At 36.3% G+C, this 25267-nt stretch overlaps 1 protein-coding gene across 1 annotated transcript; it reads right to left on the reverse strand.

Moving 5' to 3' along the window:
- Positions 1-978: 978 nt before the first annotated feature.
- Positions 979-23325, reverse strand: LOC102521160. The gene is made up of 8 exons (XM_006183813.1): positions 23209-23325; positions 16931-17075; positions 14766-14859; positions 9559-9677; positions 7045-7187; positions 4175-4372; positions 2282-2343; positions 979-1164 (listed from the first exon to the last, which is right to left on the reverse strand). The coding sequence occupies exons 1-7, from the start codon at positions 23217-23219 to the stop codon at positions 2298-2300; spliced, it is 756 nt and encodes a 251-aa protein (XP_006183875.1). The 5' UTR covers positions 23220-23325; the 3' UTR covers positions 979-1164; positions 2282-2297.
- Between the last annotated feature and the right edge of the window lie 1942 nt (positions 23326-25267).

Consider the following 25267-nt stretch of genomic DNA (forward strand, 5'->3'; position numbering starts at 1 on the left):
GAAGTCTTCTGTTCTCCAGTGTCCATCTCAGATGGTTTCCCACAATTTAAAATTAAATCTCTGTATTCGATTTACTCATAAAATACATGTTCATAATGTATTCCATTGTATTTTAGGTATTATGTGTGTGCTGTCTTCAATCATTCGTAAGATTCTTGAGGGAAGGGAATATGTCTTAGTCTTAGTAGAATCTTTGTTATATAATTTTACAAAGAGCATTCAATCTTGGCAAAATAATCCAGAAAATATTTCACTTATTTCATGCTAGGATCTCCAGTTAATTGATAAACCATCTTGGGAAAATTTGAGTTCTGCCACTAAGTTGATCTTAAAAGTAATGAAAAAATATAAGGTCATAAGTTGATCTAGACGTTGACCTTTCTCTAAATTTTGAAAGCAATTAAATTGACTGTGTTCTTACTCATTTACATAGAGGGAAGGCAGTTTTTAAATCACTTTCTATGAAATTCTGTGAATAAAAAGCAGCTTTATCATTATTGTGTATTTTCTAAGCATTTAAGGAATAGCAATGGCTTAGAAACTCTCCAGACTTCTATTGTGTGAATGTCACTAACAGATGACAGAAAGTTTAAAATGAAGAATCTAATGCATAGAGCTTAAAATCATACAAGTTACTTCTGATTGTCCCTTTTCCTTTAGTTAGATTTAAAGCAGTACTCTCCTAGAAAGGGGCTCATAGCCCGAAAGGTGGATCAAATGAGCCCCTGGAGCATAGGAAAAACCTTAGAGCCCTTATTCATGCTAAATTTTATACCTTAATTTAAAGATCTCTACTATTCTATGTTTTTAAATACACACTACATGTTTACCTAGTATTTTATGTATACAATTTCTAAATAAAAATTAATAATCTTATGTGTGTGCTCAAAATTTATTTACTGATAAGGTATAAAATTTTAAAAACTGAAGATCACTGGTTTAAAGGAAAGCAATATACATAAATATATAACAAGTAGCAATATTTAGTTGTGCATTTCCTGTTTATTAACTTTTAAAGACAATGTGATTGTTTTCTTTCTATATAGCTCTCATTAGGACACAACACACATTTTTGAAAAAATATTGGTTTCCGGTGGTGAAGAGTCTTCTGGTAGCTTCTGGATCCCATCCAGCATTTTTAAGTTTGGCAAACAGGAGAACACTCTAAAGTAAAAGTTAAAGAAAAAAAAGTAACTGTATTGAACAAAAGCATTGTATTTCACTTACTCTCTATAAATGAGTGCACTTTGCCTATTGTTACAAGAAAGATAAGTAGCTATCACTTTATTCTGTTTTCCTTATCTTTGCAATGAGGTTACAATAAAATACTATTCATTGTCCTGATGACCCTGCCACAGACTGCCCTCACAGGGAGCGATTAGACAGTTCAGAGATTCTAAGTATTGAGCAAAGAAGTGGGGCTGCATACAGTCTGTTTTTATAAGAGAATTTCATTCCAAGTTTTACAAAGCCCTGTAAAGAAAAAAAAATCAATGCGTGGATTGAGCCATCTAACCATGAAAGAAAGAATGAGATTGTGATATATGTACATATTACAAAGTTAAATTTGAAAAAAAAAAGTAAAAGTAAAACAATTCCTTGTTGTTTAGTGATAGTTAAGGAAGAATTCTAGCTGAGAGATATAAGAAAGGGGGTGGAAAATAATTTCATGCTGAGTTGTTTTCTCTTGAAAGCATATATGAAGTTCATATTTCAAATTTAGACAGTCACTTCCACATTCAGAAAGCGGTCTTTCATGTCAACCCAGTTAAACAGTAGTCGTATACCTAGCAGTGTTATAAAGCAACATTTTCTTTCCAAGGGACAGCTTTTCTAGCTCAGAGGATTTTGGGGGCTTAGGCCAGAGACATGTGCCCACCAGCATTTGCCCAAGATGAAAGACACAAACCTCTCAGGAGACGAGGCAGGTCAGCTAATGATGGCGCTGACCTCCTCAAATGCTCCCACTGGCTGCATGAGTTCCTTAGCTTTCTGCATGTTATCTCATCCTCACAACAATTCTGTCAGGTTGGGTTTTGTCACCCATTTTAAGCAATTTATCCAAGATTATAAAGCCTGTAGGTGACAGAGCAAAGATTAAAATCTCAGTCTTCTGGCTCCAATGTTCAGGCTTAGCTGGCAGGAACTCTTAGTCACTACTTCTTTTTAAAAAGTCAAATGAAGGTGAACTAAGATGACATTGACTTCTGAAGAATGGTAGAAGAGTTTGCCTGTGGGTGTCCCAGGAAGTGGGGCTGCCCTCTACCTACTGGGACTTAACATTATTAGCTCTGCCATTAAGTCCTTTCTGTTTTGAACTGTGCTGTCTTCTTATTGGAGGATCTGAAACAAAGGAGGAAGGGAAAGACTGTCACGATTGTAGGTGTCAATGATCAAGAAAAGCTTATATTTAAGTAATTCTGATCATGACGTAAAGGGTCATTGAAGGTCTTGCCTACATCCTCGACACAGAGATACCCAGTGACAAAATGAACGCTGTTATAATCCTCGTGTGGATTTTTAGCTAGAAAACTAAACCCAAATTTGGATGAACTTGAGATTTCAGCTTAGTTCCTCAGCAGGAGGAACTCATACTTTAAAATGACCACATCTTTCTGTTTAAAGGAGCCCTGCACTACCTTTAGTCAAAACAATACAGGCTTTTTTTTATAGCCGGAGTGTCAGTGTATATCCACCTCAAATAGAGTGAATACTCTAAAAATAGAAGAACCTCATTAAATCCCCCATTCCCACATAATTCTATATCACATCATGAATTTTGAAGACAGGTTTATAGTGAGACCCCAGGGCATATCAGATTCCAGACAATTAATCTAACAGTATTGTTATAAGCCATTCTTTGAAGGGCGGTAAGTGACTGAGTTGGGACCAAAGTGTTCTCTAAAATCCCACATATAAATTAACCAAACTGAAATATAACACTAATAAATTATCTTTATGACTAGAAATGTGCTTTTTAATGAATGATGTTGAAATGTCCAGCTAAACCTTTGACTGTAGGAAACAGAATTTTAAACTGCAGAACATTACAGTGGTTAAATATTACTTCAATATTAAAGCAACTGTGCTGCTGGGTTTTGCTTATGTAAAAGCAATTTGAGAATTTATTATCACAGAACATGAAATTTTGCTTTCAGACTACAAAGGGAAGATAATCACAGTAATGAGATTTATATAGTACCCACAGAGATTAGAATTTTTATTTTGACAGTTTTCATTGTACATCACGAGTTGAAGAGTCTAACATTATAGAAGCCTCTGGAATATAGCTGCTGTCATGGGAAAGTGGCAGTGTGAGAAAGGAAGGTATGAGAACTGTCTTTTGTTGAAATTGGATGCAGAGAAGGGACTATAATCATAGAACAGGAACAGAGCCTAGAGATGATGTACTCCTTTGTATGACAGATTGAATCTGAGAGATAAAATGACTTGTGGTCATCTAGGGGCAAATACAAATAAAATTCAGTTGCTCATTGTTACCCTTTTAATTCCCATAAGTACACTAATAGTGGTGCTGGGAATTAGCTGGAGATAAATGGATGGGTGTATTACTTGGTGCACGCTCTAAGGTTGTTTGGATTCCATTATTGTCATTAAGAATGTCCCCAATAGTGACAAAGAAATAAAAATGGTTTATTCTTGGCAGGTGCTCCAGCTCTTTCAGCCACTAGAGTAGATCAAATCAATTACTTTTTTATACTCAATTAATGGTGCCCTTGTGGCCCAAAGGGATGAAAATAAAGCCAGAGGATAAACAATTTATAAGATAGTCACATGGACCTTGATAAGATTCTATATTAAAACATTTTTTAAAAGACACAATATCTATTAAATATTATAAGAGAAAGTACATAGGATTTGAAAGTCTAAAGTAAAGCATCTTAGTCTATGTAAAGTCAAATTTCAAAAGGAGCCTAAAATTTATAGAGCAATCATAAATTAACCAAGAGAAAAGTGTATTAAAGATTGAACATTCACACACACACACAGATCAATTCAAAGTTCTTTAGGTGAATTTAGAAGCATGAAATGTTCAACACATAGTAGATAAGATAAATATTTGCCAATCAGATTTAAGCAAGAGGGGAATAACTGTTGAAAGTATAATATTCAGTGAAATATAAAAGGTGACTGAAGGCATTAGGGGCCTTACCGTTTCCGGTAGTTTTGGTGAAATTCACAAGGGTTCCTCTTGAGTGTAAGGGATTTCAGTGGAGTGCACCGTAAACTGGAGAGGCAAGTCAGAGTCTCGATGTGGTTTTCCGCCAAGAATAAATGCTGTATCTGAGGTATCTTTGGCAATTGTTTGAAAGATGTGAGAAGGTTTTTGTTCATATTTAAAACTTTGCAGCTGGATAGAAAATATAAATATCTTGTCATTTGTCTCCTAAAGAGGATGGTTAACTACCAAATCGTGCATAGGACTAATAGTCTCACCTAGACCATAACCCCTCAAAGGTGTGACAGTGATATTTCCTACCAACTTGGCTGCGAAGGAAAGAGAAATATTTATATTAAAATATTAAGAGAAAACAAGCAGGACATATAAGACTGTGAGCTTGCGTAGGGTAGGGATCTGTTTCCTTTTCCAGTGTATACTCTCTGTACCTGGCATAGTATTTGGTCCATGGTGTATTCTCAGTAAGTCCTGAATGAAGGAGTGAATGGCTGCATATAATCCCAGTAGTACAAAAGTTCACTCGAAGAAACATAATAACTTGTGAAGAGTATTGCCCCTAAGTAGTGAAATTATAGTTATTTTCCTTTCTTTCTACTTTTCTGTACATCAATGCTATATTGAGAAAATAGCATTTAAAATTAGGAAAAAAAGAGACTTTTTTGTATAAAAGAAACCTAAAAGCTGTCCTTGGGAAAAGAAATGTGTGTTAGGCATTTAGGTTGAATACACTTTCCTGACAGATAATGCTTCTTAATATTTTTGCCTTAAAACCGTAAGTGTATAAAACTGTGCAAATAGAGAAAATAATTCCAAATCTATCACTTGCCCTAAGGAAAAATTCCTTTATGCATAAGCTGGGATTTAATACCCTGAGAGAAACACAGAGTACTTATTTATGAACCTCAGACCCCACAAAGACACTTGGTAAATAATTGTTGATAGCGGTGAAGATGGTGCTAAACAGAGAAAGGGTGGCCACAAGCAGCATGAAAAACACAAATTTTACTTTGAAAAATTATAATTTTTCACATCCATTATTTTCATCTTCCCTGTTTTCTTCCATTCCCTCTCCATATGGCTGTTTTGTAGTCAGTCATATCTTTGATAACTTTCGGTTTCCATCCTTTCCCAGGTTACACATAATTTTTAGATGCACAGCAGTGCTATTGCAATTTTTAATTGAAAACCCAGCCCAAGCACTTCCTGTCTCTCTGCCCTTCTCTCTGTCCTCCTCCGAAATCTGTTCTTTTCTCACCTGCTAGTCATTCTCTCATTTTCAGTGTATATCCTGCCGCTCTCTCAGCCTCCCAGATTCACCCTACCACAGATCATCAGTCAGTCAGATATGTCAGGGGAGACAAGTGGTTTTTCCCTGGGGCAGAAGGGAAGGAGGCCGTGAATATACATGCATCAGTTTTCTTCTCTCTTGATACATTGATTTGGCAGTTGTAAAGTTTGCATTGCAATTATAGAATTTTACATTATACATCTTATTTCTAAAGAAAGTAAGGCCAAAAGAGTGTATCTGGAGAACACTGAAATCGGGTCAAGTCTTTTCTTTAATGATGGGGGCTTCTCTCTCTCTTCTTTTTTATGTAAGATAGTAAAGATTTGGAAGTTCATTGATCTGGAACAAGTCAAGTTCAGATACTCCAAATTAATGGTCTTCTAGTTCAGTGTTTCTAAAGTATGCCATGTGACTATTCAAATCCTTTGTCGTTTTATGTTTATTTAAATGTGTATTAGAAAAATATAACTAATGCATCAGTATCGTATCCCTAGAAGAGAGTCTGGGAAAAAAAAAACTGAACAAATCAACATGAAGTAACTGAATAAATTAATGTGATAGTAATGTTAAATTTCAACGGAAGTTTTTTATTTAAGTATTTTTAAATGTGTCATTTAAAAAGAACATAAGTAAAATCAAATGCTGTGCAAGTCTACCTAAAGATGGGAAGGGGCTTTGAAAATGACAAAAGATACCCAGAGCACACTGTGTATTCTGTCTGCCACTTCCTCTGTCTGCCTGAGTGTTTCCCTATCCTGTGCAGCTGTGATGATCTCTTTTGTTGCCCTGCCTCAGTCCAAGCTCAGAGTTGTATTTTAACCTGCTCTAAGATTTTTCCTTCCTTCTTGTGGCTGCTTGATTTCCTTCATCTCTTAATTCTCTTCTGAGAGCCTCTGTCTTCCCTTCTGATGGCTACCAAAGCTCACTCCAGCTACCCATCTGCCTGGGGAAGCAAAGGGCAGCTCTGCACAAAGAGTTCTCAAGCAGTCCCTAGCAAAGACGCAGATTATCTGTAATGTCAGGAGCTTGGGATCCTTGGGAGATCAAGGAGTCCAGATAAATTTAAAATTGTTTTAGTTTGTTTCTTTCACTGTTCAGATTGGCAACCCCCACCCCTCCATTAGAATGCAACCCTGAAGCCAAGACTATTGTCAGCTTCCTGTAGAGTCTTTCCCCACAAGTGTGCAATAAATATGACTAAAAATCACTATCTTACAATGATAATGTATGTATAATGTAATTGTATTTTCAGTTTACAACCCTAGGAACATGGCAAGCTTTTCTGCCAACCTGTTCTATGATTACAAATTACTCCCCTAAAAATTGATAATAACAATATTAATTTGAAAAAGAATAGATTTTTCCTTCTACAGTGTGACATTTTGATTTATAAATTTCCCCTTTTGCCTTGCAAAAAGGAGCTCGTTTAGCACTCTCATTCTCAAGACCTGACCACATGAGCCAAGCCACAGAGTGTACAGACAATGGTCACATGTACCCGAATAGCAACGACTTGACTTTAACTTAGTAACTGGACATGCTAGGGAGCAGGTACCTTGGCAATCTTATGGCACTTAAATCCACCAGTGAGTTATCCACTAACCAGAGGGTTTCAACTCGAATTAGTCTTCTAAGAATCCTGTTAAAATTTGCCACTTGATAAGGGTCCCCCAAATCCTGAAATGAAAGGTTCAAATTCTGAAGGGAAAAAACAAACAGAAAGAGCAAGTACTTTGTCAACTATTAAAAATAGTTACTAATTTCAAATGTGTTGTATATGTTATTTAAACCAGCAGTTTTCAGCTTTTTGTCTCCTAAAGTACTCACATATTCAGACACTCACATTACTGCAGAGATTCTCAAGGTAGAGAGGGAGAGTGAAGGTCTTGACTGGATCCTGATTAGAATCACATACAAGGTGGTTGGGGGGCAGGGAGAAAGGGAAAGACCCTCAAATAGATTCTGAAATTCTCTAGTGGGGCAGAGAGTGGAAGGGATAAAGCTTTGTTTGGGAATGACTGGTTTGAATGATTAGTTATCTTTAGCTTCCTTGGAAATACTTAGAAATCACATTTATAGAAATTTCAGAGTAAGACACCATCATTCAAAAGATGAAAACTATGATTTTGTTTAAAAATAACTAGGGATACATGCATAAAAATGACTTGGCATATTTCAGAGATACTGTATATTTTAACGTTAGTCAACTTTGATGTCAAGGAAATCAAAACCACTCTCAGTAGTAGCATTGTTCTTCTAAACTCTATTCCTAAGAGTCAACTTAACTTTTTTGTCTCCAAAATTTTACCATTAATTTCTGCCAGTAGAAATTATTGAATAAAATGATAATCCTTTTTTTTAATTTGAAGCAAAATAATTTACTATTTTTAAAGAAAAACAGATATCTCTAGCTTTGAAAAGATATGGTCTTGATATATTTAGATATTAAATATAAAATTTGATGCTTTAAGTTTCATTTTCCCATAGTATAAAAGGTCTTAATTTAAGATAAAACCAAAGAAATTATAAGAGATCATATCTATCATTTCTACATTAAATGTCACCTTCTCAGAGAGGATTTTTTTTTCCATTTCTTTTTTTTTAATTTTATTTTTTAATTGAAGTGTAGTTGATTTACAATGTTAGTTTCAGGTGTATAGCAAAGTGATTCAGTTATACATGTACATACATGTATATATATGCATATATTTTCAGATTCTTTTCCATGACAAGAGTTTATTTCAGAGAGGATTTTTTTGACCACTACTTCCCAATGAGGATTTCTGTGATAGTTGAGAGTTTATTTAGCTGTTCTCTTACAGTATCTACCTAAAGGCCAATTAAGTTTTCTATGATAATTTATTAGCAAGGTTCCATCGGCCTTTACAGTATATCCACGTTTTAAATGGCAGCTATAAACAACAAATGCATATACACACTGCAGTGATTACCTCTAAAGAGAATTCTGGGTTTGAAGGTCAAAATTTTAGCTGTATTGTTTAAATTTTTCAAATAAATAAGTGCACTGTTTAAATTTTTAAAGAGTAGAATGTATCATTATATATAAATAATTAAAATTAATTAAAAAAAAAAAAGAGCACTATCCTGGGAAACCATCTTCTATTTTCCTATCTTCCGCTAATAGGTTATAACCTTGGGCAAATTATTTCTCTTTCTGGACTTCCCTTTCCTTTTTGAAAGTTTGGAGTTTGGACCAGACCCTCCCTGAAGCTCCTTCCCATCCCTAATTCTATCATTCTGTGACATAGAAGATCAATCTGTGGAACAAAAGAGGCATCAGGAGATCCCAACAAACAGGTTTTAAACTCAGTCTCATTTTTGGAAGATTGTCTGAAATCTTCGCAAACAATTTGATCACTTCAAAAACAAAAATATCGGCATCTTACTCTGTTATAAAACAGCTGATTTATTCTTTTAGTGCTCCCAATGCTTATCCTTCGCAGTTAAACCTTCAGTCCTCTGCCTAAACACGACTTGTTCCAGTTGGAATCAGAAGCTAGAGTAATGGCAGCCCCATACATTGGTAGTGATCAGGTTAATTGCAGGAACTGTTTCAATGCAGTGGCTCAGTCAGCTGAGTCATTTTCAGCACCAAGAAGTCACAGCTCATGTCCTTCACTGGTGAAAGTTTTTTTCCAAGATAGCTCTGTTCAGACCCAACTTGCTGCCCCAGGTCGTCAAAACTTTTGGCTTACTGCATTGTTCAAAGTATTCTAGATTGCATCATAAAGTTGTTGATAAGGATTGTGGCTCAACATTTGATTTAAAAAAAAAAAAACCCAGTTTCATTCCCAACTATTTTAAACTTTTTCCAAAGTTCAGCAATATCAGGATAAAATAAAGGTTAGAAAATAAGTAAGATGTCATGATGAAGAGAAAGGGTGGGGAAAGAGATGGAGAGCCCAAATACCACTATTTTCAGAGAAACTTCTAAAGATGTGCTTAAAGTTCTGTTTATACTGGCAACTGCCCTTAAAAAAATTTTTTTAAGTGCCAAAATTTAATCAATGAAGGAAATAAGCTTTTTTTCTGATTTTTAAGCTCTCACCGTGCAGTCCTCCCAGTTTTCTTGCAACCATGTTTCCCATTTGTTTTTTTCAAGGAATCTTTTCTGTGGGGGCAAGGAACACTCCTCCTGTCTGAAGAGCAACTCTTCTGCAGAGGGTCCTGGTCAGAAATCACAAAGTGAGATCTTGGAAGTAGGTTTAGGACAGGACTGATATCCTCACTGGATACTTTGCCAGTTGTTTTAAACTACCACTCAGTATCAGGATTGAAGGAGACAGGCTTGGACTCTTATGCCCAAACAGTGTGAGCAGAAACAAAATATGACTTACATGATTTAACACACTCCTGCCCACCTAACAGGGGTGAGGGAGAGACGTGGACTGAAAAGGATCCAGGACCTGACCACTTTGTACACTTACTAATTGTTGAAAATCATTTTTTCCTGAAATTTGCTGAATTTCCTCTCACGTCTTCCAAACAAAATAAAGCTGAACGTTTGCTTTATTTGGTGCAGGTATGACAATAATAAATTAATCAAAAGATGATTATTAAATATTTAAACCACTTAGTTCCTTTGTTTCTCTTCCTGCTTCAGGAAGCCTTGTGGCCATCTCTGATGGGCTTACTTCCTAGGCTTTCTCATCACCAGATGAGTTATACAAGAGAGGAAATAGCAAACAAATCAGCAACTTTATTTCTTTTTTATCTTTTTTTTTAATTTACAGTAAAGTGAATATAGTTAGAAAAAAATTAAGTTTGCAGATTATTTTAACTTAAATCGTTCACAGTTTTGCAGCCTGTGGTCTAGGTCTCTACAGGTGACCAAAAGTCAACTTTAGCTTAAATTCTCACCTACAGATTTCTTTTTAAATGCAGTTTAGCACTTTACTAGGAAAAATGTGATAGTTACAATATGTAATATCTGTATTTTTTTTATTAGCCTCTCTTGAATTCTGGGCAGATATTTTGAGGTTCAGAGATAATTTGATAATTTTCTAGAGTGATTAAAAGGGAGGACTGACCTCTATTAACTGTGAGAAAAAGTCAACATGTAGAGTTAACCTTTAATCCTGCATCAGTTACTTCTAGCCCAGGCAAATGAGAAAAATCAGCAGTAAAGTGACTTTAATCTTTATATAATTTTCTCTTTAGGGATCATGAAGTCACTCCTGATTTCCTTTCTCTTTTGTCTCTCAATTCAATTAGCCCCCTAGACCTTTCAGTTTCCCCCTTGAGAATCTGTGCCTTCCTTTTCAGTGTCCAGACCTTCATATCTTCTTACCTGAACTGGAACTACTTTCTCTTGGATCTCCTGGTTTGTAATCTTCTCTTCTTCAACGTGAATGACACAAATTGCCATCCAGCTCTCCCAAAACACAGCTTTTACCATAGGACTCACATATTCAGAACATTTCAGAAATCTCTTATTGCTTATTACTAAGTAAAGGGGGAAAAGCCTTGTTTGTCAAGCAACATTTTCTATGATCTTATCCCAATCTCCATTTTCAAACTCATTTCCCATTATTTTCCAACCCTATCGTCCTCCAGATCAGGATTGCACAAAACTTCCAGGGCTAGGGAAAAAACATCTTGTTTCCAGTCTGGAGTTAAGTAATAGGCAGTTGTGTGACTCTAGATGATTAATTTTAATTTTCTGACCTTCAGTGTTCCATGTCTGCAAAAATATGGGGAAGATTAGAATCAAGGGCCCATCAGGGGCTGAATTTGGTGAGAAGATAATGCTTTATAAAAACACTGATTCCTGATACTTTTAGACCAAAATATGCTTTCTGATTGCCACAGACCCCTACACTTACCATGCTACCTCAGGCAATCTTCACTCTGTTCTGACGCCAGCCAAGCCCCTGACAACAATCCTAAACTAAATGATTTCAATTTCCTCCCGACTCCAACATAATTGCATTTCTAGGAGTCATACCTGGCACCATTTGTACACACTCCCCCCCAGCTCTATTTTTCTGGAATTCATGATTCCCATCATTTCAAGGGTGAAAAGTTTGAAAGTAACAAACTTAGCTTCCGTAGAAAGTTTGTCTGAACTGTGATGGGACATAATGAGTCCAGTTGTGAAGTAATTATGGACGACCATAAGAGAAGGAGTCCAATATTTCATTATTTTGACAAAAACATCAGTTCTTTCATCAGGTGCAGGTGGGAGCTAAGGCTCTAACCTGCCCATTCAGGCGTTTCTCTCATAACAAACTGCAGTGTTGTCACCCAAGAAATCACTTACCCCTGAAGGTGGTGGTATCCCAACAACTCTACAAATAAAATATCCTTGTGCTGGGAAATTATCTTCTTCATTGATTAGGATGATGGAAGTTAAAACTTACAGAACTGGAAAAACTGGATCCAATCATCTGATTGACTGGGGAGACCTTGGGCTCTATTGTCTTTAAACCCCGCTAAAGTTGGTAGCTTTTTTGTGCAGTAGATACCCCAGTTATTAAACTCTGCCCTGTATTGTTTGTTTGAGTTCCATCGATCTTTTGCTCTTTCAATTATTTCTTTTTAAAGCAGCTTTCAAAGATTTCTTTGAAGTTGGAACCCAAAGGTCACTTCCACTGCGAGGGGTTGTATTAAATTGGACTCTAAGAAAAACAAAACTCAGGCTCGGTTGGTAATTGAAGATACCTCTGAGCAGCCGAGAACTAAGGTCTGTAATACCTGACAGCCAGGCACATGGGCTTTCGCCGGCCCTCTCTCAGCGTGTCCTTTGTCCCCTCACTGGATTTGTAACTCCTAACAGCAGTGACTGAATTAACTTGCTGGGGGATTTTCAAACAGAAGGAATCTATTCTTTAAAAAATTCTGCCAACAGTTTGCTCTTTCACTTCATTTAATTGGGAGGAGTTAAGTCTGTCTTGATCTGGCAATCAAAGCCTTGGGAAATTGCTGTTTATCACACACCAGCTAGCCTTTCTTTTCTTAGGAACTTGTCCTAGGTATACAGTTGGGGCAATTGAGATCAACTGAAGTAGTTTTGATGGGTGTTTCAGGATCTAATCTTTGAAGGAGGGTCATTCTTATCAGAATGCTTTTGAAATGCACTTGTTCTCCAGCTCACAAAAGCATTTAAAGGAAATGTAGGGCAAGAGCAAGGGACATCTGTTTTCCTCGTGGTTTGAGGTGATGGGATTTTCCGCTGCTTCTCATCCCCTGGATCATGCTCCATTCCTTCTGTGACCAGTCACTTGCGAGGGGTTGAGTGTGTTAATAATGATCTATGGAAGCAAAATGTGCCTTATCTCTGCAGAGCAATGGTAGCTCTGCATGAATGGCCGCTGTGGTCATCATGAGGGATCAGTTTCACCAAGTGACAACTCAGCACATGACTTGGCTGCTTAAATCAGGGAAGGAGAGAGGCCACTGGACTTCTTTTTACATCTGCTTATTCTCAGTTTACTGCTACATTTTATTCTCCTGTCACCTCCTTCAGTGTCTTGAGTTCTGCAGTTCTCTCTAAACCTCAACTTTCTACCTGTGCTCCAAATACAATTCTTTTTGCCTTGCTGTGGCTGCCACAGTTATCGACCACTCCCTTCACACACACACACACACACACACACACACACACACACACACACACACACACATAAATGCCAACACCCTTCTTTTCTCAATTTTTTCACTTCCTATCCAAATTTGTTCCTTCCCTGCGTCTCCCCGAGTCCCCTAAATCAGTGTTTCTCATAGGATGGCCCTCGGATCATCTGCAACAGAATTTAATGTGATAATTTTAACAAATGTAGATTCCTGGGCCCCACTCCATGCTAACTACATCAGGGTCTTTGGGCATGTGGCCTGGGAATCTGTATTTTCCACACAATTCCAGGTAATTTGTTCACAAATGGAAGTTTAAGAGCCAACTAAACTCTGCCTTCTGTAGTCCCTGACGTAGCCCTCTCTTTCTTTTGCTGGTGAACTTTGTACATGTGACACACATGGCTGTTTCTTCCTCTGGTCTCCTTCCTTCCTAATTCCTCAGAATTTCTTGCTCTTTGAAAAATATTCTCTCTAAAATCCCCAAAGGGAAGCTCTAATTTACCTCTAGTAGTACTATTTAATAATATTTTAAAAATAGGAGCCATTGTTCAGCTGTAAATAAATCTGACAGAGTTAAAACATAACACATTTAACTCAGAGCTTTAGAAAATGATGTTACTTTAATCACTTCGTCAACTGAGTTTCAGTGAAAGAAGAAAGGTATTGCATAGGTAACGGAATGCAATTAAGAGGGAGAAATAGGTAGATGAATGTATCTGAAGCAACTTTTCTTAAATCAATATTACAGTTGTACGATAGACAATGTAACTGCACCTCGGATGTAAGGTAGCCAAGACAGCTGATGTGTTATAAAGACTAAATATCCACTGCAGCAGGAATTCTGTCTAAGATTATTTCACCAGCTTATGGAGGTTGCAAAAGAGAAATGCACATTCTCTGTTCTTACAGAATTTATAATCTACTGAAGCTACTTACAGAAATCAAGCATTAGGTGTATCAGGCCTACAGATAAAAATTCCTCAGACTGTCACACTAGTACACTTGTAAATCTGATAGGATAAAAAAGGATTGGTAAAACATTGGTTATTCTACCAAATTTAAAATGCTTAGTGAAAATATAAAATGAGACTACCTGGTTTATTTAGATTCTCTTTTTATGCTTTCTGAAAAACCAGTGTAGGATTAATCAGCTTAAAGTCATCCATTGAAGTGATAGGGTTATTCATGATCATAAAATTCCAACAAAGATCATTGGTTAAATAAATTTAATAATACCCTCATGATGGAAAGATATGCAACTTCTAAAAAACTTGTTTTGGGTAATGTTTAACAACATGGAGGGAAGAAAGGCTCACAATATCAAGATAAGTGAAAAAACTCAAAATTGTTCACAAGATTTTGTACAGAATTATGTGCTTTTCAAAAAAAAGACTGGAAATAAAAATCACAGTGACCATCTCTGGATAATTGAATTATAGGTTCTTCTTTCTGTCTCAATTTTCCAGTATTTAATTCTGAACATTTATTATTTATATAATCAGCTAAAAGAATATGCTTTTAAAGGTGGTTTCACTATATTAACAAGTCTATGGTCTTGAAAAAGGAAATATTTCTACTTCCAAGTTGTATCGTCCCCCCCCCCCCCAGGTAATGTCTTTTAATCCACAAGAAGTCTACTCAGAACATGTACACAGAGACCACACACGATTGTTCCTTTACCTTCTCTTACTCTCGGGCAACGCAGTTGACTTCCTTGAATGTCATTTTGTTCTACTTTGTGCCAAGTGAGGTACTTAAAAGAATCTGATGGAAGCTTTAAAATGAGAGATAAGAGAAATATCATCTAACAATATACAGTCATTTACTTTAATGTGTACAAGTAATGCAAACCCATACCAAACATTCAGCCAGACTGCACTCCAAGTACCTACAAGTGTGCTCATAGAAGTCATCTCAGTCCAATCTAAATTACATATTCTTACTCAGCTTTGCATTTCCAACACCTGCAGCTGATCTACAGTTGACGATAAATGACAGCAGAAATAACGTATCCATTCACAAATCCACTTTACACCACCTCTGATAAACTGTCCTTTGTGTTTACAGAATACCTCCTGAAGAATCTCATTCCATCTTAAATAGTTGTAGTTGTTAAAGGCTCTTCATTATATGGACCCCAAATAATCCCCTCTAACTTGTTCCAATTGTACAAATTCTGCCTTTGAGGCTACACAGAAGGAGCCCTCCACATGTGGCTATTTTAAGTGTTTGATAACAGTTGTCATCCTCTTTGTCACTTAATTATTACTCACAGATCATGATTTATAAATTATTAAATATCCAGGAAAAATGTGGTTCTCCTTGGGAAGAGTTCCAATTTTTTGATACTGCTCTTAAAATATGTAGCCAGCAAAAAACAACCAACCAACCAAATAAACAAATGTAGCCAGTATTGAATAAAATATTTCAGGTCTGGTCATCTTCCTTGTTCTGGGCAGTATATTACTGACCAGAATATGTGCTAAGATCACATCTGGGCAGTTTATGTTGTTTACTATTACTGAAGTTGTAGTCAGTCAGAATTCTCAGTATCTTACATAGCTTGTGATAGTTTCAAGGTTAACACAAACAAAAAGGGATATTAATTAACACTTAAGCAGCTCTTTGACATAATCTGGAGATTTGCTAACGTACTTTCAAGGAGTTCTTCAGAACTGTTTTTTAAAAAAACAAGAAGCACAGTACATTTTAGATTATTGAAAAATATAGTCCCTGGCCTATTCTTGGTTATTCAGTTTACATGTTTATGGAAGCTTCTTTCCCAACCTGTTATGTGCTTTTGGAATTTTTTTGCTTGCTTCTATCATAGAATAAAAATTTCTTAGAAGTTAAATTCGCTGGAGTTGCCACACCCCGTTGCCTTTTTGTGCTATTTAATGAGGCTCTTGCTGGGGAAAAGAGAATCTAAGCTAAAGCTGCATTTGAGAACAAAGTTTCCATCTTTCAACTGACATCTAATTTTGTACAAAATCTGCCTTTTTTTTTAAGGAGTTATGTAGTTGATTTGAGAGTTTCTGACACTGTAGGAAAATGAACCATTGCATTTCTTTGTTTCTATCCATGTAAGGCTGTCAATGTGTTGCTGTTGTGACTGTTTTTTCTTCTTAAAGGAATTGTGAATATTTGTATCTTACCCTGTTCTTTCTTCCTCTTTAATTCCGATGGACCAATTGATTAATCCATTGGTTCAATAAATATTTTTGAAGCCAGTGTGCTTCATCTCAGTTCATTCATTTGTTCAAAAATATATATTGTACCCCTGCTATGTGTCAGGCATCCTGTCAGACACTGAGGATATGAGGTTAAGTAAAATATGGCATTTGTGCGTGAAAAACTCATTTTCTGTAATTTGGGAGGCAGACATATAAGTAACTCATCTTGATTCAGGAGGATAAGTGGAAAATTTTTGAATGAAAGAAAAGAGGAAAAAGCGCATGTGATTCCACTTAGATGGGTTAGAGAAAAGTCTTGGAAGTAATGAGTTTTGGAGGAGAAAATTTTATCTTGTGGACAAAGGGCATCCCAGAAAGGAAGAAGATAAATCTTAGACTGGAGACATCAGTGGGGTAAAGGAAGGGGCGCCATTTTTGTTTCTCTGGTCATTATCTTTTCTACTCATCTCATCGCCTTCATATTCCTTCCTCCACCTCAGCTTCTTTCTATTTTCTCTCTGAGTGGGACTGAGAGAATCACCCTTTCATTTTCCCCTCAATTACAAAGATAGGTTTTAAAAGTTTACACACTTATTAAAAAATGTTAAAATGTATAGTAAAATATATTTTTTAAACTTATCATTATGTAAAGGGCTAATTAAAAATATTTACCAGGGATGATATCCCAGAATCTGAACGTGAGTAAAATGTTCTGTTCCTTGAGAGAGCCGACCTAGTGTGTGATTCACTCAGATCGGAGCCGTAGGATGAATTAGATGGACAGATCTCCTGACTGCTTGTGTTTTGACCTGAGGAGCTGAGTGAAAAAAAATACTTAAAGTCTTTAAATGTAAATTCCATTGTATAAAACAAAAATAACAACAAATTATATGCAGCGACTTTTCCAGTTAGAGGAGAGATAAACGATACCCTAGGAATTCTGTCGTAGTCCTAAGCACATTTACATGGCTAATAGTCATTTAGACAAATTTCCCCCCCAAAGTAAGGGTGTCTGCATTGACTGCATGGCTAAGAAGAGTAAATCTAATGGCACACACAAATACATGCTTATAGGGTATGAATGAGGAAGTCAGCCCTAATAATAGATTATCACTCCTAATAGAGGTACTACTGCAGATCTGCCACAAACAAGCATCCTTAAACTCCCTACTGGTCTCCCCATTAATCTAGACCTTAAATTTTCCCTGAAATTTCCCCCAGACCTCTTATGTATCCTCAAATTGGTGGCAAACAAAAAGTCAGGTTCATTAATCAATTTTACTTCTCTGAAATACTACAGAAACATTTCACTTAACAACGGTTCAGGTCTCTATTGCTGTTGTTATGCCACTGAGATATAAAATGTCATTTTTGCTCCCCTAGACTAATTCTCCAGTTTATTATTCATTGTGATCCTTGCACTTTTCCCTTTCTCCAGCAATAGTTATGTTTCTCTTTCTTTAATTGGTTCTATACATTGTTTTAAGCCAATTTAAAAATAACACCTGAAGATGTTTTTCATGTAAAGTATAAAAAATCATGTCTATTTCTGGCCTCCTTTTCCTCTTGATAGATCATTTTTCAGGCTCCAAGAATCTTGAGACAGCATTCTATATTTTATGGCACAGTTATTATGTAGCTCTATAGCAATTTTGCTTACAAGAAACTGACACATCTCTTGTATATTGAGATTTCCTTCATGAAGTGCAATAGAAATGTCTTTCATTTTTCATTTATTAACTGATGTGCTACAGTAGAAGAGCATGGCCATTATATCATATTCTAAAAATAGCACCACTGTACCATTGGGAAAATAAAACAACTAGGCCCTATTATCAAGGAGAAAATTATTTCTCCACCTGCCACTAAATAACAAATCCAGAATTTGGTCTCAGTTGTGTGGAAAAGTCAGAAGAATGTATCCCTCTCTGATCTTTCCCACTTGAGCAGCTCTTAATAGGTTGGATATTGTCTCTTGAACTTGCCAAAGAATATCTTGCCATCGAAACAAATTAACAGACATCAGAAGAACAACATTACATTGTGCAAAATTTATTATTCCCAGAGCAGGTAAATTCTGCCTTCTATAGCAAGAGTTTGGGCCAAAAATCAGGGGAAAAAAAATGGGCAAAATGGGATAGTATTTCAGGAGATGAACAAAGGTTGAAAGTCTAACTGACTTTTTTGGGTTTATTTATCTCTATTAAAATATGCTGGCTGTTTTCTGCGAAAATGAAGTTGGGAAAATAAGGATAATGAACATGACTAAATCTTTCTTCAGTGACTGATTTTGTGATTCTAAACTCCAGTGATGTGTACACAGTGAGAGGCTGACTCAATAGAACAACCTGGAAGTCTCCCTCTCTCACTCGTTTTTTAACCTTAAGTGTAAGAACTGGTCTTATTTTGCTTATAGAATCTCATCAGAGCATAGCACGGGAAAAGGTGAGTTCACGTAACCAAAAGATCTGATAAGGAAGGTCCCGTTGACTGGGTTTTCACTATATCTTTCTTGTGAATTGCTGGAAGACTAAGTGCAACAGCTTCAAGGTCAAGTTTACAAGTAACTGAAAATTATCTCATCATCTTAGTTTATATTGGATGATTTGGGGTTTAAACTAGAAGAACTATTTGTGCTGTTATCCTGACTACTACTAGACATTTATTAGTAACAGATGGTAATTAAAACTTGGGTAACACAAGTAAGTAAGCAACTAACATCCCCACCATTTCTCTCTGTTCTTCCCCCTTCACACCCCCCGAATGGAATGAACTGAATTTGGTCTAGAGTTTCAACTAAGTTCTCAGAAGATTCTAACCAGTGGATGATTATCCTAACTCTCTTTCTATGTGAATCTTTTTGTGGTCCCCAGAGTCTGGGTTCCCCCCCTCACATTCTTATATTCCTCCTGAGCACCACACCAGAGGGCAGTGCTGAAAGGCAGTGTGCTGGGATCTTTTAGTAAAACCTTTGGGGCTTTCTCAAAATCTTCTTTGTTCCGTTACTTCTATCATAATGCCATATGCAGTTTTTCTTCGGTCTGCTTCTTTGGGAGAAAGATCAACAAAGTAAGATCATTTCTGATCCTTTAGTTCAAAAAAGACGAGAAAAAAATAGGGCATCTTCCAGGTTATATAACTAACCCAAACTTTACTCCATCTGCCTTAATGTGCATATCACTGAAGTCAAAATTGTGAGCCCTAGGAATCTACAACAGCTACTGCTGTGACCTCAGGCAAGTTACTTAGCACCTCGGGTGGCTCCTTATCTTTAACATTCAGAAGATAATGTGGACTCTGCCTGAGTGAAAAGGTTTTCTGTTCTGTTTTGTAACATTATTGCTATGATGTTACTATTACCAATATAATAATTGTATAATAACATTTATTGAATCCTTGCTGTGTGCTAGGCATTGTACTAACAACTTTATATAGATTAACTCATGTAATCATTACAATCACCAAACAGTGAGTAACAGTATTATTTTGATTTTATAGATGAGGAAACTGAGGCACAGAGAGGTGGCATAACTTGTCCAAGTCACATGAGTAAATGACCAAGTGTTCTTAATTTCTAGGATTCAAATAAGATTCAGATAAGCTTCTGTGACTCTTTAAATAACTGCAAATCTGTATCATTTATTAAGGGGCAGTTGTTATTAAGGAAAATCATTAATATTGATTTTTCTTATTCTGATTGCTCCACTTAACTAGTGGTTAATAGAACGTGTAAATCTGAGCAGTGACTATTTACTGAAAACAAAAGGTAAGCCTTTACTAGTAGAGCCTATGAGAACACCATTCCCAATAACATCAAACTGTTTTTAAAACCGTCTATCTCCCCTCCCAAAAAGAAAATAAAATGAGACATGCAGTTTAGTTGGTATATTGGCTTACTCATTTTTAATCTTTCTGCCTGCAGTAAACAAACAGTTATCATAAATTACACATCTAAACCCTTATGAAGGAGAGATTAATTTTATTAATGCCGTAATATAAAACTGCCACAGAGGAGGTGTCCATGGCTAAAACTACAGCATTTGTCAGGAGTGATTTATGGTGTCCTTAAAATCGGTGGCATTATCTGAATTGGCCATCTATCCTTGGTTTAAAGAAGTGTTGAATGGCCAACAGGAAGGAATCAGGTGAGCTGAGACTGCAGGATGAAAACAACAGTAATGTAACTTGTCCATTCACGAGCCCCTTTTGTCAGAAGATTACAATGTCCTTTACAATCACGAATCTGCAAGCCTTATAAATTGTCGGCTGCAGCGGGTGCTGTTTAATTAAAATGTCAAGTTAGTGATTACATGGCTTTGTAAGGAGAGTGAAGGAGGAAGTGGTGGATGGCCTAGTTTCCGAGGTGAAGCGGAGCTCTGGGAGTGAGGGAGGCTGGGTTGGACACACATCATCCAGAGGGTCAGGGGGCTCCTTTCACCCACCCACGTTGTCAGAGTGGCACGGCTCCATTTCTGGATGTTCTGTTTATATTCAGTGCTGCATCATGAGAGTTTTGTATTTAGAAGGAAGGAAAAGCTCAGTCGTATTCTTCAGTAAGCAAAGGACACACCCTAATTCCTCAAATCCTTCTTTTCCCCCCAGATCTTGAGCTAGGTTCTCAAGTCTAGTAGGATTTTGTTCAAATCAGGCACTTCTGAGGGTACTGATGAGACGAAAATTACCATGGACTCTAGAGCATTAAATTTGAATGAAAGGAGATATGGGTCTAGCCTCTCTGATTTCTTTGGCCATTCTTTTTATCTTTTAAAATCCAAAATTCCTGTCCCGTCTGTGCCTGTATTTTATCCTCTTGTAAAACAGGTGTTGATTGTGCTGTCTACATGCTAGAGATGGTGATGAGATAATAGAAAGTACTAGATAAGATAGAAATAGAAGGATAATAGAAAGGTGATTTCATGAAATCAAGAAGCTGTTCTATACTATATTGTGTATGTTTCTGAAATGGCAAATTTGGTATACCAAGTTATTACGTTCAAATTTCTGATGGCTCTAAATTAAGAACTAAACCCATAAATTGAGTAAATAGTAATATAGCAATGAACTGTTCTAAAAAAACTGTATGTTTTACAGATATCCCCCAAATTTTAGTACCCAAAGCCTAGAATTTTAACAGATGTATCTGAAATCATTTAGATTATTGATGCTAAAAACATAGAACAACAAATTGTAATTTTGTGAAATATATGACTAAAATTGTCATTTTTTTACTTCTACCTGAATAGGTCAGATTTTAATTTTATGTGACCCTGTATTCTTATAAATTTTGCTTGTCCCTGTTGCTTCAGCCCCATGTGCTTTCTTATAAACACAATTACTCCCCCAAATTAAGGTACAACAAAAGTAAAAGAACAAACATGTATCAGACTTCTCTAGAGGGAAAGCTTGGAAACTTCAATACCTACTAGTGGGCTCACTAACATTTATATGAAACAAAAGGTATATTCAAATACCAGAAACAATGAAGATAGCCTGAGATACCTTTATGTTCCCTTTACAAAATTATATTTAGAAAATTTAGAACTTTATTGTAACCACATATATAGCTTGTATTTAGAAGGTTCTCAATACTTGAGGAATGTCTTACTATCCCTTATGGAAATGAAGAATATAGACGCTAAAGGATAACATATGATTAGGCAGATCTTATGAACAGAGATAAAACTGTAAAACTCCAAATGAAATTGCCCGTTAGGAAGGTAGCATGACAAAGACTCTTGTTTCATGTTGTACAGAAATGTGATTGAACAAATACTGGCACTAAGAAAACTTTTCTTTTTCTTTCTTCCATACCTGTCTCCTTTTTTGCCTCCTCCCTTCCTTCCTTCCTTCATCCTTCAAAATTTGAAGATTAAAATTTAAGTCGTAGCCTGGGCATCCTTTTTTACATTGTCTCTAAAATTGTTTTATAAAAATGCACTAGTTTGAAAATAATAATACTGATCATAAAGATCGTCTTTTCACAGAGCTGACAAATAGACTTCCTCTTGGTACAGTGTTTTAAAGAGTGCCAGCAAGTAGGAAAAAATAAAGCTTATAATTATTCACAGAACTTCCACCCATTTAAAAACTATTGTTTCACATTCCCACTTCCAATTATGACACAGTTTTTAACATAAAAATCAATGTAACACCCAGACACTGCTTGAGATGTACACATTTTGCTAACAAAAATAAAACTTCTGTTACAGAACTGCTTCGTGTCTAAACCCCTAAGCAAGATTCCGATCTTTAACTATAGTCAGTAAATTTAGGAAGCTATAAATAAGTTTCACATACGCATGAAGCTACAGTGTATTTCATCCTGAAAACTGAAGGTGAAAATCTCACTTTTTTAAAGATGAGAGCCAACTAAAACACCAATATCAGAACAAAAAATTCAAAAAACCTACAACTCCCCTAATTGTATATTGTCTACATGCTCTGAGAAACGTTTATGAAACAGCTGTAAAATTTAGGAGTGAGGAAACAAGGATTGGGTTTTGGCCTCTTATTTAATCTGTTTTGTGGCTTTATTGAGCTAGTGAAAGTCCTGTTTTGTGGTAGTAATTTCATTTAAATGTAACTAATAGATACAAACTAATATTAACTCATAACTAATGGCTATTAACTAACAGACATTTCCTTTTGGCTGTTTTATCTATTCTCCCCCTGAAATTCACACATGCTCTCTGAAACTACATGCCCGGTGTAGTTATAAAGCTTACTGCTGCTAGATAGTAAGTCCGGTTCTCTGTTACAGCAATGATCGCCTGAATTGCATCGCCTGGTATCGGGGGGAAAGTGGCTTCTTTCTCCCGGCAATCATCATCAGTAACACAGGTTGCATGATTTCACATTTTCAAATGAAATTTAATCCAGGAACACTACCTATGTTTGTTTGTTTTTCTTAAGAAATGACTAAGGCTACCTTTAACATTTCACTTGCTTACCTTTCGGACATGCCTTGCTGGTGCGTAAAGTTCCCCTGGCCTTCACAAAGCTATTTTTCTGAAGACATTTTTCATCCTGCTCCCAGGAGGGGCAGTGAGAGCTGTCCACCAAGAATCTGCAGCCTCTTTTGGGGGTCTTCCATGTATTCACTGTGACCAAGGAAACAAGCTGTTACCTAGCAACCTGGCCCTTTAGGAGATATTGTTACCAATCTCTTAGCACTCATCAAAGGAATTCCTGTGCTCCTAGAGCAGTGTAACGGTGATCATTGTTTCCAGGGAGTTGCCTAAACTATAGCAGAATTGAACCTTGACTACATAAACCATAAATTATAGCAGAGGGAACAGACGGCCCTAGCATCCCTGAAAAGTTTCCTGTCTTCAGCTCTATTATTTCTTGAATTGTTTGCAATGTGGCTTGGGTTTAGTTGAAGTGATACTCCTGCAATATATCCCTCAGTATTTGGTTTCTTGCTTCTCTTCTGTAGTTTCAGAGCAAGCAGATGGAGCAAAAGAGAAGTTATTTAATTCCAGTTTGAACCTTGTACAAATAAAACACTTTGAAGATCAGGAATTCTGCCTTGTTCAGCACAAGAAAAGAAATAGTAGATTTTCATTTCAAAGCAAATTTTTACAACCTGTCACAGAAAAGGGAGAGAATATTATATTGTATTGTATACTCACTTATTGGTCCAACAAGTCTGCTCAGAATGCCTACTGTGTGTATAGATAGGGTTGTGAATTTTTAACTTCATAAGCTGATAAAACAAAAGTTCTCTAAACCTGCTGCTTGCATGCATACTTCCCCCAAATGGAAAAATGTTAGCTGTGCTTTTGAGGACTGAGAATTTGTCGTTTGCCAAAAGCACAGTAAACACTTTCATAGTTTTTACTGCTTCAGAGAACAAGACATTTGGGAAACCATTTTATTCAAAACAAGATATCTGGCATGTCTTGGAAAAGGCATTATTTTTTTTTTTTCATTCCTTTTTCCGTGTAGTGGTAATCCATCCATAGACTAAAAATTGTCAGTAACCTTATAGATGTATCTCATATCAAAAGAATGAAAACATATTCTCCTTCACATTAAGTTCCTCTTAGAACTTTAATTTTCCATTCAAAATGCTTGAGGCTGAAACTTAGCATAAAAACCTTCTATGCTAAAAAAATATAATTTGACATATTTGATAAAGATCCACAAATTGATTAGTTTCTTTTCAGATTAGTGTAAGTTTAAAAAAACTATCAAATATCTAAAATATTACACCTCAAATTTTCTGACTATTTCTCCCATGATAGGAGTAGAGATGCCAAACGTTAGACATTTTTTTCCCGCTGCCTTTTCTAAGCATCCTCAGGATTTCCCAAGTCCAAAAATTATAGACCAATATTATCCCAAAATGAATCAGATAAGATAAATAAATCACATCTGGTCTTAATATATCTTTTTAGTTTTCTAGCCCAAAACAACTATATCCCATACCTCCACCCCCTTGGGCAAAAGCTGTTCGTACTCCAGTGTCTCGAATCTCACTTTGCTGGAATCCTCAGATGCAGTGTCCCAGATGATTCTCACACCTTCTCCTCTTTTTTTTGACTTCCAAGATCTCTGCTCCCATCCTCACTCTCACTTAGCAATCAGAGAAGAAATTCTACAGGGCACCATCATCTGTTTATCCACCTACTCTCATCTACCTGCCTGTTTGCTCTGCTTTCTCCTCATTAACAGGGGTGACATCAGTGCTTCTATCTTTATTTGTGAACTAGATCCTATTCCTTTATCTCTATTCAAGACCATTGATCCACAAATTCCTCTGCATCGTCAGTTTCTCTCTACTGAATCATTCCCACAGAGATACAAACATGTTGTAATATTCCTCATTTAAAGCAGAAAGAAAACCAAAAACACCCTTTGGTCCACTTCTCCATCCAGCTTCATCCCATTGCTTTATACCCATTACAACATGTGGGAAAAGCTTTGCAAGTATTGTCTATGCTTGCTGCATCCAGTTCTCTTCCCAGTCTCTCTTCAACTCAAGTAATGTTTTCACTCCACTGC

The sequence above is a fragment of the Camelus ferus genome, chromosome 1 (genome assembly GCF_009834535.1).
Source record: "Camelus ferus isolate YT-003-E chromosome 1, BCGSAC_Cfer_1.0, whole genome shotgun sequence".
NCBI classification, from domain to species: domain Eukaryota; kingdom Metazoa; phylum Chordata; class Mammalia; order Artiodactyla; family Camelidae; genus Camelus; species Camelus ferus.